This window comes from Schistocerca americana, chromosome 1, assembly GCF_021461395.2.
Source record: "Schistocerca americana isolate TAMUIC-IGC-003095 chromosome 1, iqSchAmer2.1, whole genome shotgun sequence".
In the NCBI taxonomy this organism is placed as follows: domain Eukaryota; kingdom Metazoa; phylum Arthropoda; class Insecta; order Orthoptera; family Acrididae; genus Schistocerca; species Schistocerca americana.
This window is the reverse complement of record NC_060119.1, coordinates 931,518,019-931,532,029: the sequence shown is the minus strand read 5'-3', so window position 1 is coordinate 931,532,029 and position 14,011 is coordinate 931,518,019. Positions and strand designations below refer to the sequence as shown.

At 41.0% G+C, this 14,011-nt stretch overlaps 1 protein-coding gene across 1 annotated transcript in view; it reads left to right on the top strand.

Annotated features, from left to right (window-relative positions):
• The window catches only part of LOC124615400 (protocadherin-like wing polarity protein stan), a 357,491-nt gene that overhangs the window by 176,740 nt on the left and 166,740 nt on the right, over positions 1 to 14,011 (top strand). Inside the window, exon 21 of the mRNA XM_047143245.1 lies at positions 3,477 to 3,746. Within this exon, the coding sequence (XP_046999201.1) occupies positions 3,477 to 3,746 (270 nt within the window). The remainder of the gene's footprint in view (positions 1 to 3,476; positions 3,747 to 14,011) is intronic.

The window sequence follows — 14,011 nt, the reverse complement described above, 5'->3', positions numbered from 1 at the left end:
CCCTTCATTACAGATGTTGGATGTCATAGGCTGAGCAGACTGGTAAAACAGCACAGGCGGCAAACTGTGGTGGAACTAATGTCAGACTTTAATGCTGGGCAGAGTACAAGTGTACCTGAAGACACAATCCACAGAACACTCCTAGTGATGGGCCTCTGCGTCCAACGACCCATTTATGTACTATTGTTAACACCACGACATCAGCAGCTATGACTGAAATGGGTACATGACCATCGGCACTAGACATTGGTGCAGTGGTGGACCATTGTGGGTCTGATGAATCCTAACACCTTCATCAAGCCGATGGGAAGGCACAGTTTCATTGTTTTCCTGGGGAACAGCTCCGTGGCTCCTCTACTGCCGGGCAGAGATAAGCTGGTGAGTGCTCCATTATGCTCTGGGGAAAATTCATGTGCTCATCCATGGGTCCAGTGGAGCTCTTTCAAGGCATTCTGATGAGCAAAGAGTATCATACACTAGTTGCCGACAGTGTAAACCCTTCAACCCGTCATGACAGTAATGTTTCCTCACGGCAGTGTCATTTTCAACAAGATAATATGCCATGTCTCAAGGCCAGGAGTGTGATGGAGTGGTCCGGGGAACACAGTGGCAAGTTCCAGTTGATTTGCTGGACCCCAGCTTGCCAGATCTGAATCCATTGAACACATCTGGGATGTGATTGAATGTGGCATCAGAGCTCATCGCCCCCAACCCCCCCAGAATTTACAGGAATCAGGTGATTTGTGTGTGCAGATGTGATGCCAGCTCCCTCCAGTGACCTGCCAAGCCCTCACTGCTTCCATGCCACGATGCATCGCTGCTATCTGTGCGAAAGGTGGACATTTCAGCCATTACGTAGGAGGTCATAATGTTCTGGCTGATCAGTATATTTTTCATATTTCTACATGTTTCCATTTGTTGCTGTTTAGTAATTGCATTTCGTTGTACGTAGCAAATATAGATGATTTGACACAACCTTTTCTACAGTTTCTTATGCATGTTTTAAAATGTCATTGCTGTGCTCATGCAATTCATTTTTATGTGGTTGAAAAGTATGTAGCTGACCGAAAATGATAGCTAATATGGACTATTGATGAAGAGAGATTATGGTTCTTTTGGAGTCAGTCTTGTATTTTTGCTAGTCTCACATTCATTTATGTACACACAGTTGTAACTGTCTCTAGGGTTCACACTCTGTTCCATCTATTATGAGACTGCTTTACCGGTACTTCAATTTTGTGGATTTTTTAATTTGGCATCATTGATTGAAGGTAATTTTGTTAGATGTCCTTGACTAGCTTCAATAGAATTTTGTTAAATGATTGTAATATTATTTTTGAGTGTCAAACTCAAAATTTTCATCATTATCTTATGCAGGGCAAGTAATTATACTTTATCTTGTACAGTCAAGTATATTCATATTATTTCCATGCCTATAAACTGATCTCAACTAAATTGATGAAGGCCAGAAGATTATACTACTACTACTACTACTACTACTACTATTATTATTTAAATTAAGACACACATTGGCATGGGAATAGGAATTTTATTTTCAATCATGCAAATTAAGTACTCCAAGGAGAGAAAAGGGGGAGATTTCAACTGGTTCAGTTAATGTAGAATGACAAACTCAGTGATTGGTTAGTAATAACTTTTGTTATGGTGGTGTCAGATGCTACTCTCTCTGGGACACATTGGTAAATATTTACAATGCAGTAGTCATAATGTTTTGACAGTGAATGTTTACCTTCTCTAACACTGCAGCATTATTGCATACCATTACTATTGTTCTAAACTTGTTTATGTTGAAGTTGTTTATTAGTGTGCATGGAGTACATAACTTTATGTTAAAGAACGGACAATTTATTTAAAAATTTATCGAATTCAGTTAGAGATAGGTACTGTAACCTTGTCTTCTGGAAGTGGGACTCCCAGAACAGTTGAGAGAGATACGAAAAAGTCATCAATGTGTGGCCACATTGTCTGTAGTTGCTTTACAATATCACAGGGTATTTTTGTTAAAACTACAGGAAATGCCTGTTTTTCTCACCAGACGTGTTTCACTTTATTGGAATAAAGCATCACCAGTGGTCTGTAATTAAAGATATTTACAATTTGATGTGTTTCGTAGATAAAAAAAAGTCCATTAATAAATTGTTGGTTTTTACTTATGGTAATTTTCTTCTTGTATTTTTGCCTAATCAGGAAATGCCATCTATTAGCATGTTTTTTGGCTCCTTTAATACAGCGCAATTTCACACACTGCTGTTCACCATTTATATAAAGAAGACCCACAACAAGTGACACTATCTTAATACACCCTCAAACCACCCACAGAATCAGAAATGGGTCACAATCAGATCCATGTTAAAAACACTGAACAGGATCCCCCTAAACACTTCTAATTACCAAAAAGAGCTGGCCATTATAAAACAAATAAGACTAAAATGGATACAAAGAAACACTGGTAGGCCAACTAAACAGAAAGATAAAGAAAAAAAAATCTTAACCATATCACATCAACACATACAAACTGCACAATCCCAAAAAAGGACTGCAATGACCTTCCATCATAAATTCACACATAAAATGGGTAACATATATATAAACTAGACATACCAATAATTTGATATCTATCAGCTCAGTTGCGGAGACTGTGAAAAATAATGCATTGGAATGATTGACAGGATGTTTGACACAAGATATAAAGAACACAACAGAGCATGGAAATACGGTGAAAACCATTCAACATTTGCAGACCATCGTGTACAGGAATATGACAGACCAACCACAGTTGAAAAAGATATGAACATCATAAGAATCGGTAGAGATAGATACCTCATTCCTTTCCAAGAAAACTTTCTCTTACAAAAAGCATTTATACAAAATATACAATTGCTCAATGGCAAAACAAATATTGAAAACCAGACATTACATAAAACAACTGAGGAAAGCACATTGAAAGAATAGAGCAAAGAAAAACTATTGACAGTGTTGGCAACATTACAAAACACGATACACATTTACAAGTATAAAAATTAACAGTGAACAGTCGTGTATGAAAGTGTGCCCTGTTAAATTTCAAATGCATAATTCTGCAAAGCAGCATAAAATTAGACCACAACTATCAGTGCCTCATAAAGAAAGGAACTAAAAACCAAACAAAAAATTACCGCAAGTGAAAGCCAACAACTTTTTAACGAACTGTTTTTTGATCTAGAAAATGAATGCAATTGTAAATGTCTTTAATTATAGACTACTGATGATGCTATACTTCAATAAAGCGAAAAGCGCCTGGTGAGAAAAATTGCAATTGTAATGATGAAACAAAAATACCCTCAGACACACAAAAAAAAGTGTGTGACAGTACTTCTAGCTTCTGGAGCCACAGTTTCCTTATTCATGGAGAATAGAGGAAATAGTTCATCTTTGTGTACAGTACTTGTTAAACAGAAAATATTTTTATGTCTCAGATTTCAGGAGGATTTGTACACTACAGCTATAATGGAGAGAAGGTTGTGCTTCCAAATGGTTATGTGAGTGATGGGAAATGGCATCATGTGGAAATAAAATGGATGAGTGGTGAAGTATGGATTAACTTGGACTATGGGCAGAGAGAGACAACAGTGCCAGTCAGCAGTAAAATTCAAGGACTCTATGTTAATCGAATACAAATTGGAGGACCTGATTTGTCATTCGGGAGTCTGACAACAGATTTGGCATATTTTGAAGGGTGCATACAGGTAATTAAAATTTGGCTGATTGTAATGTTACAATATAATCTTTAAAGCATGATCTTTCTCAGGGGCTGCTGTTCACCAGATTTCTGCTTCATGTTGCCTCCATTATAGCTGTTTCACTTTTTATATTGTGTGCAGTAAACATATCTACTTGCTTTCATCTACAAACGCTGTTGATAGGTCAATAAAATAAAGCTTCCTCTATCTAAAGATGGAGTGAGGTGACAGTGTGGTGGGACACCGAACTTGTATTCATGAGGAAGGCAGCCAAGTATAGGTTTCACATGATTTACTTAAATCACTTAAGGTAAATTCCAGGAGAGTCCCTTTGAAAGGGGGACAGCCAATTTCCTCCTCCATTGGGGGCTTGTGTTCACACACTAATGACGCCTTTAACAATTTACAAGTATACAGTATACAAGTATAGCTATGACACCCGACAGACAAGAATTAACTGGTGAAATTGTAAATGATGTTTTTCAGAAAATCATTAAGTGGTTCTCTGCAAATGGGCTCTCATTAAGCTTTGACAAAACACAGTATATTCAGTTCCACACAGGTAATGGAATGACACCATTAATAAATATAGACTTCGATCAGAAATCGGTAGCTAAGGTAGAATATTCAAAATTTCTAGGTGTATGCATTGATGAGGGGTTGAACTGGAAAAAACACACTGAGGATCTGCTGAAATGTTTGAGTTCAGTTACTTATGCTGTTAGGGTCATTGGAAATTTTGGCGATATACATCTGAGTAAATTAGCTTACCACGCCTATTTTCATTCTCTGCTCTTGTATGGCATCATATTCTGGGGTAACTCATCATTGAGTAAAAGAGTGGTCATTGCACAAAAGCGTGTAATCAGAATAATTGCTGGAGCTCATCTAAGATCATCCTGCAGACACTTATTTAAAGAGCTAGAAATCTTCACTGTAGCCTCACAATATATATATATTCACTTATGAAATTTGTTATTAACAATCCAAACTAATTCAAAAGTAATAGCAGTGTACATGGCTACAACACTAGGAGAAAGGATGATCTTCACTACTCAAGGTTAAATCTAACTTTGGCTCAGAAGGGAGTAAATTATGCTGCCGCAAAAGTCTTTGGTCACTTACCTAATAGCATCAAAAGTCTGACAGATAGCCATATAGCATTTAAAAGGAAATTAAAAGAATTTCTTAATGGCAACTCCTTCTACTCATTAGATGTATTTTGTCTAATGTAATATCTTGTATAGACACCTTTTATGAACCTGACACGTTCCACATCATTACGAAGTGTCGTATTCATGATCTATGGAACAAGTACTAATCTAAGCTAATCTAATTTGATTTAAATCCTGATTTTTCACCCTTCTACCTGAAGGACACCTCAGTACTTTACCAGCCATGGTTTTTTTTTTTTATATTATAGGTGGTTTGTCCTTGCCTTCCCGAAATTATTGAACTGACATTTCTAATCTCTTACAGTTAAGTGAGGGCCTTGAACTATGGTACAACTTGATATTTTTCACATGTACAAATTTTTTATGTAAATGAAAGAGGTGATAACTGACAGAAAAGTCTAGGACAAACTGAGAATTGAAATCTGAATCTTTGAATGTGTAATTTAACACTTGCCCTCTGAGTCACACATTTAGTATGTGTATCAAAGCAGAAGGGAACATTATTTGGAGAAATAAGAAGAGAGGCCATGCTACCTCTTGTGCTGTCGACCTGCAACAGCTGCTATTTGTTAGGTAATAGCTAAAATATATGCATTTAATGTTTCTCTCATAACACAAATCATTAGTAATATCAGATTCTTAAATTAGGAAAGTATTTGTTGTGGCAGCAAAATTTAAGTGGAAATGGACTCCGTTGGACATACAAAAACTTGAACAAATTTGGATTCTCACTGACTGAACAACAATTTTTCACAAACATGTAGATGCAGGACACATTCAGTAGGATTCATTCGCTGCATGGTCTCAAATTTGTGTGGGTGAAATTGAACCAGATGGAGATTCTCAGACATTTGAGTTGCAATGTTGAAACAAGTTTTCACTTACAGCAACAAGGACTCTATGGCACCTTAATATATATTAGTGTTTTCGGGGGTCTCTACAGACCATACAACCTCATTAGACATTTTCTTCAAGGCAGAACTAGTCTTTTCACGAAATTGCAATTCCATGTAGTAACATGATTTTAACACAAGGCGGGATATAATAGTGATGCTGAAACTATCATTGTGTAGTTGCGAAACTGACTCCACGTCGTTAAAAACTGTGTATGGTGACTGCAAGCCCTATGTCACTCAGCTCCTCCATGATAACCTAAATAACCATTACCACTACACATTTTGATGACTTCCCTTGTACTTCTACTACCTCTGCAGAGCTACCAAAATTTACTTCAAATTTACCCATTTTTGTGCACCACATTACATTTGGAGGTGCAGAGCTTCGTAGAGGGACAGTTTACCAGAAAGTATTTCCTTAAACACACTTGTATGTAGCACCAAAGCAGGGACAATCCAGTTTACCTGAATGAACATAACTGTACTAAAAGGGTGACCTTGCAGATACACTATGTAATAAATTATCTGTTTTCTGGGGTTATCAGTGGAGCAATGTTTGAAAATATTTGAGACTGGAAACCTGTAGTCCATCCAGTACCAAGCATGCTATAGAAATCAGAGCCTGCCTTGGTGTTTCCCTTGTTGCATCAGCTGGTAGCTTCATCATGTATTGAAGAAATGTTGCTATGGCAGCCATATTCTCCACCACACTTTGACACTATTCATTCTTTTGTGCATAACTTAAGCTATATACAGCTTGTGATATTGATTTGAGACATGTAGATGAACACGAAAAGAATCCTTAATGTAAAAAACTACATTTTGTAACATTTTTAATAATTAAATTACTGCTCAGTGAAGTTGCATTAAAATTGAACACTGCGTGGGTGCCAACCTGGTGCCAGGCTACAAAATTGAGGACAGAAATAGATGGAGAAATGGGGCATGTGAAAGGGGACATCATGTAGTTGTTGAGTGTGGCAGGAAAAAATCTGATAAGTACAGTGGGGAGAGAAAATGAATGGAAGGAAAGGAAAAAGACCAGACAAGGAAAAAAGTACTGAATGTTGAGAACCAAGTTTGTTTGCGAGGTTAGGAATTTGAAGTGATGTGGACAGGAAAAGAAGATATATCCTTGAGTTTATGGTAACTGATTCAGACTAACTTAGGACATTCCATTTCAGCATGTGACTAAAGTTAACAGTAGTCTCACAGTAGAAATTGATGAAGGAATTTCAGTCTACAGGACTGTAGGCTACACTAAAAATGCTTTGATGTTGGTTTGGTTGGACATCATTATCTACATCTACATCTACATCTACATTGATACTCCGCAAGCCACCCAACGGTGTGTGGCGGAGGGCACTTTACGTGCCACTGTCATTACCTCCCTTTCCTGTTCCAGTCGCGTATGGTTCGCGGGAAGAACGACTGTCTGAAAGCCTCCGTGCACGCTCTAATCTCTCTAATTTTACATTCGTGATCTCCTCGGGAGGTATAAGTAGGGGGAAGCAATATATTCGATACCTCATCCAGAAACGCACCCTCTCGAAACCTGGCGAGCAAGTTACACCGCGATGCAGAGCGCCTCTCTTGCAGAGTCTGCCACTTGAGTTTATTAAACATCTCCGTAACGCTATCACGGTTACCAAATAACCCGGTAACGAAACGCGCCGCTCTTCTTTGGATCTTCTCAATCTCTTCCGTCAACCCGACCTGGTACGGATCCCACACTGATGAGCAATACTCAAGTATAGGTCGAACGAGTGTTTTGTAAGCCACCTCCTTTGTTGATGGACTACATTTTCTAAGCACTCTCCCAATGAATCTCAACCTGGTACCCGCCTTACCAAGAATTAATTTTATATGATCATTCCACTTCAAATCGTTCCGCACGCATACTCCCAGATATTTTACAGAAGTAACTGCTACCCGTGTTTGTTCCGCTATCATATAATCATACAATAAAGGATCCTTCTTTCTATGTATTCGCAATACATTACATTTGTCTATGTTAAGGGTCAGTTGCCACTCCCTGCACCAAGTGCCTATCCGCTGCAGATCTTCCTGCATTTCGCTACAATTTTCTAATGCTGCAACTTCTCTGTATACTACAGCATCATCCGCGAAAAGCCGCATGGAACTTCCGACACTATCTACTAAGTCATTTATATATATTGTGAAAAGCAATGGTCCCATAACACTCCCCTGTGGCACGCCAGAGGTTACTTTAACGTCTGTAGACGTCTCTCCATTGATAACAACATGCTGTGTTCTGTTTGCTAAAAACTCTTCAATCCAGCCACACAGCTGGTCTGATATTCCGTAGGCTCTTACTTTGTTTATCAGGCGACAGTGCGGAACTGTATCGAACGCCTTCCAGAAGTCAAGAAAAATAGCATCTACCTGGGAGCCTGTATCTAATATATTCTGGGTCTCATGAACAAATAAGGCGAGTTGGGTCTCACACGATCGTTGTTTCCGGAATCCATGTTGATTCCTACATAGTAGATTCTGGGTTTCCAGAAATGACATGATACGCGAGCAAAAAACATGTTCTAAAATTCTACAAGAGATCGACGTAAGAGATATAGGTCTATAGTTTTGCGCATCTGCTCGACGACCCTTCTTGAAGACTGGGACTATCTGTGCTCTTTTCCAATCATTTGGAACCCTCCGTTCCTCTAGAGACTTGCGGTACACGACTATTAGAAGGGGGGCAAGTTCTTTCGCGTATTCTGTGTAGAATCGAATTGGTATCCCGTCAGGTCCAGTGGACTTTCCTCTATTGAGTGATTCCAGTTGCTTTTCTATTCCTTGGACACTTATTTCGATGTCAGCCATTTTTTCGTTTGTGCGAGGATTTAGAGAAGGAACTGCAGTGCGGTCTTCCTCTGTGAAACAGCTTTGGAAAAAGGTGTTTAGTATTTCAGCTTTACGCGTGTCATCCTCTGTTTCAATGCCATCATCATCCCGTAGTGTCTGCATATGCTGTTTCGAGCCACTTACTGATTTAACGTAAGGCCAGAACTTCCTAGGATTTTCTGTCGGTACATAGAATTTTACTTTCGAATTCAATGAACGCTTCACGCATAGCCCTCCTTACGCTAACTTTGACATCGTTTAGCTTCTGTTTGTCTGAGAGGTTTTGGCTGCGTTTAAACTTGGAGTGGAGCTCTCTTTGCTTTCGCAGTAGTTTCCTAACTTTGTTGTTGTACCACGGTGGGTTTTTCCCGTCCCTCACAGTTTTACTCGGCACGTACCTGTCTAAAACGCATTTTACGATTGCCTTGAACTTTTTCCATAAACACTCAACATTGTCAGTGTCGGAACAGAAATTTTCGTTTTGATCTGTTAGGTAGTCTGAAATCTGCCTTCTATTACTCTTGCTAAACAGATAAACCTTCCTCCCTTTTTTTATATTCCTATTAACTTCCATATTCAGGGACGCTGCAACGGCCTTATGATCACTGATTCCCTGTTCTGTACATACAGAGTCGAAAAGTTCGGGTCTGTTTGTTATCAGTAGGTCCAAGATGTTATCTCCACGAGTCGGTTCTCTGTTTAATTGCTCGAGGTAATTTTCGGATAGTGCACTCAGTATAATGTCACTGTATGCTCTGTCCCTACCACCCGTCCTAAACATCTGAGTGTCCCAGTCTATATCTGGTAAATTGAAATCTCCACCTAAGACTATAACATGCTGAGAAAATTTATGTGAAATGTATTCCAAATTTTCTCTCAGTTGTTCTGCCACTAATGCTGCTGTGTCGGGAGGTCGGTAAAAGGAGCCAATTATTAACCTAGTTCGGTTGTTTAGTGTAACCTCCACCCATAATAATTCACAGGAACTATCCACTTCTACTTCACTACAGGATAAACTACTACTAACAGCGACGAACACTCCACCACCGGTTGCATGCAATCTATCCTTTCTAAACACCGTCTGTACCTTTGTAAAAATTTCGGCAGAATTTATCTCTGGCTTAAGCCAACTTTCTGCACCTATAACGATTTCAGCTTCGGTGCTTTCTATCAGCGCTTGAAGTTCCGGTACTTTACCAACGCAGCTTCGACAGTTGACAATTACAGTACCGATTGCTGCTTGGTCCCCGCATGTCCTGACTTTGCCCCGCACCCGTTGAGGCTGTTGCCCTTTCTGTACTTGCCCAAGGCCATCTAACCTAAAAAACCGCCCAGCCCACGCCACACAGCCCCTGCTACCCGTGTAGCCGCTTGTTGCGTGTAGTGGACTCCTGACCTATCCAGCGGAACCCGAAACCCCACCACCCTATGGCGCAAGTCGAGGAATCTGCAGCCCACATGGTCGCAGAACCGTCTCAGCCTCTGATTCAGACCCTCCACTCGGCTCTGTACCAAAGGTCCACAGTCAGTCCTGTCGATGATGCTGCAGATGGTGAGCTCTGCTTTCATCCCGCTAGCGAGACTGGCAGTCTTCACCAAATCAGATAGCCGCCGGAAGCCAGAGAGGATTTCCTCCGATCCATAGCGACACACATCATTGGTGCCGACATGAGCGACCACCTGCAGATGGGTGCACCCTGTACCCTTCATGGCATCCGGAAGGACCCTTTCCACATCTGGAATGACTCCCCCCGGTATGCACACGGAGTGCACATTGGTTTTCTTCCCCTCTCTTGCTGCCATTTCCCTAAGGGGCCCCATTACATGCCTGACGTTGGAGCTCCCAACTACCACTAAGCCCACCCTCTGCAACTGCCCGGATCTTGCAGACTGAGGGGCAACCTCTGGAACAGGACAAGCAGCCATGTCAGGCCGAAGATCAGTATCAGCCTGAGACAGAGCCTGAAACCGGTTCGTCAGACAAACTGGAGAGGCTTTCCGTTCAGCCCTCCGGAATGTCTTTCGCCCCCTGCCACACCTTGAAACGACCTCCCACTCTACCACAGGTGAGGGATCAGCCTCAATGCGGGCAGTATCCCAGGCAACCACAGTCGTAGTCCGATCAGGGGATGCGTGGGACGAGCTGGCCGTCCCCGACAAACCCCCATCCGGACCCCCACAGTGATGCCCATTGGCAACAGCCTCAAGCTGTGTGGCCGAAGCCAACACTGCCTGAAGCTGGGAGCGAAGGGATGCCAACTCAGCCTGCATCCGAACACAGCAGTTTCAGTCCCTATCCATGCTAAAAACTGTTTTACAAAGAACTTCTGAACTAATCTACAGAGAGCGCAAACAAATCGACAAAATTTAAACGGTTATTAAAATACAAGATTGCCTAGTAAATGCAGTAATGCTGCTACTTGCGCACTGCTGACACTGCTCGGCGGCGGAAGGAGACTAAGCGAAATTACACTATTCAGATACTAAGACGCGATGCTACACTCTCAAATACTATAATACGCCCGAAATTTATGAATTAAACAATGCAGGTACCAAAAACACGCAAAGAAATTAAGAATTAAACTATGTAACAAATGAGTGAGCTAGGAGTATACAACTTGCTGCTCAGCTGCTTATCCAACGGCGGCAGGGAGCACACTGACTGTGACCAACCGACACTGGCCGTTCAAAACAAAAACAGTAGACAAACGACTACGCGAATTTACACTATTCAGGTACTAAAACGCGATGCTACAACTCTCAAATACTATAATACACCCGAAATTTATGAATTAAACAATGCAAGTACCAAAAACACGCAAAGAAATTAAGAATTAAACTATGTAACAAACGAGTGAGCTAGGAGTATACGACTTGCTGCTCAGCTGCTTATCCAACGCCGGCAGGGAAGTTGAACTAAGATGACCCAAGAGGGAGCAGTTACAGTAATTGAGTGCAGCTTGTGGAGGTGGTTCAGCAATTGTGGATGACCAGTATATATTGCGTACATTTTAGACTTGAAGTTTTACAGACACCGAACCATCCTGTCATTGCCGTGTGCTCTAGGTTGAATTCCGCGAATCTCCAGTGATTTTTCCTTGATGGGAGGACTGGGATATGTTGCACTTACAAGGAGGCCACATGGCAATCCAGTTTTTGTAATTTTCTTTATTTTTATCGTAAGTGAAACTCAGAACTGAAATATCAGTCACACAAAGCAGTTAGATGCCACAATACAAATCCTGGGGAAAATCAACTTTGAAGTTTTTTGAGTGTCTTTAATACCCTAAAGCAAGTTTGATTTTTTTGTCAGACATTGTGGATCTGTGGCAGAGTTCGCATCTGCCAGGTGAGCAATCGGGGTTTGATTCCTGATTCCTGGCCAGTGTGAATTTTTAATGAAATGGTCACATTCTGCAAGCATTTCTGTGAAGTGTAAAATGCATAAACATGGAAAAGATTCATTAGCGCCCTAACTGGTAATCGCTGGTTAGAGCCTCCTATCAGTCATTCTCTCTCTCTCTCTCTCTCTCTCTCTCTCTCTCTCTCCCTCCCTCTCCCTCCCTCTCTCCCTCCCCCGCCCCCCCTCCCCCCCTCTCTCTCTCTCTCTCTGCCTCCCCCTCTCTCTCCCCACCCCTCCCCTCCCCATCTCACGCCTCCCCTCCCTCCCCCTCCCCTCCCCATCTCACGCCTCCCCTCCCCTCCCTCTCTCTCTCTCCCTCTTCCCTCTCCCCCTCTCCCCCTTTCGCCCTTTCCCTCTTTCCCCTCTCCCCCTTTTCCCCTTTCCCCCTTTCCCCTCTCCCTCTTTTCCCCTTTCCACTCTCCCCCTTTTCCCCTTTCCCCTCTCCCTCTTTTCCCTCTCCACCTCTTCTCCTGTCTCCCTTCCTCCCTCCCTCCCTCTCTCTTTTTTCTTCCAGCCAAGTTTAAATATAAAATTCATCAAATATGTGCTGATTGACATGTCTAAGTGTCATTTTTATGAAGAATGCCCATCTTCTTATTTCTAATTACGTATCACACACAAAAATATAGTTGTCATTGCAAATATCCTTTCTTAATTACTGATGTGCTATAAAATATTGTTAAATAAAGTTTGTGAAAGTTAAAGAAAAATGCCACAAATTAACTTTTTCCTTCATTATGTATTTTACTCTTCACGGAAATGCACATAGAATGTGCATCTTTGTTTAAAAGTTTTCCATGGCCAAAAATCGAACTCAGACTGCTCCTGCTCATGTGGCATGTGGCAGACAAGTATTCTACAACATCACCATGCTCCCTGTTGAAAAGTCAATCTTAATTTAGGGTATTATAGGCACTCAGAAAACGTTCAAAGTTGATTTTCTCAAGAATTTTTAAATTTTGCATTGACATACTTCCTGGGGTTGATATATGTGTTGTGTACATTATGTACGATAAATATAAAAAATTACAAAATCAGATTACCGCCTGATCTCCTTTAAGTGTTGTGAACCCACAACCCTCCCCCTCACTGCCTCCCCCTCTTAGTGCATTTAATTACACCTTTGGCAGAGAATGACATAGTGTCCAGTCAGCATTGTGAGATCTTTTAACCCTGATAAAAAAGTGTTCTTTTTAATTTTTGTCTTTGCTATTTTTTATGATTTATCTACAGTAACAACTTTTGGCCACTATCTGCATTTACTGCGAATGGTGTGTATCACTTAATTTCTGGATTGCTGTCCTCTCTTTGAAAAATTATGGCTTAAATATAAAAATTAATTGACCTGTTAAATATGTTAGTTACGAGAACAGCTAGTCACCCTACCAAACTCTCCCCCATTTCTATTATTGTCACATGAATTATGACATTGATAGCACATTTAATTGAATAAATGAAAATGTTGCAAATAAGGATGGAAAAGCTGCCTCAAAAGAGTGGTGAAAAGGGGGACATTGGGTGGAGAGATGTGTACAGTCCCGACAGCCTAGCACCAAGGGCCCGGAATACAGTACTCCACTCACCATTGGCATTGGCTAGAGAAGAGTCGGGTGTGGCACCAAGGGCCCAGAATGCAATATTCCACACACCATTGGCCTTGGCTAAAGAATAATTGGGTGCAGTTCTTTCAGATCACTCCTGCTTGTGTTGGTACTGGAGCCAGGTGGTGGAAAGGTGACACACGACATAGCGGGTCACTTCGTAAATGCTGTTAATGTGTAACATGGAGCAGTGTTGGAAGTGGCTGCCGCAAGATATGTCAGAAATGTGAAATGCTCTGTCGACAGATGATTTTAAGTGATCAATGACTGAACCGCGGCATATGACATGTTTTGTCGCTCTGAATTTAAACTTGTATCTTAAGCTAACTAC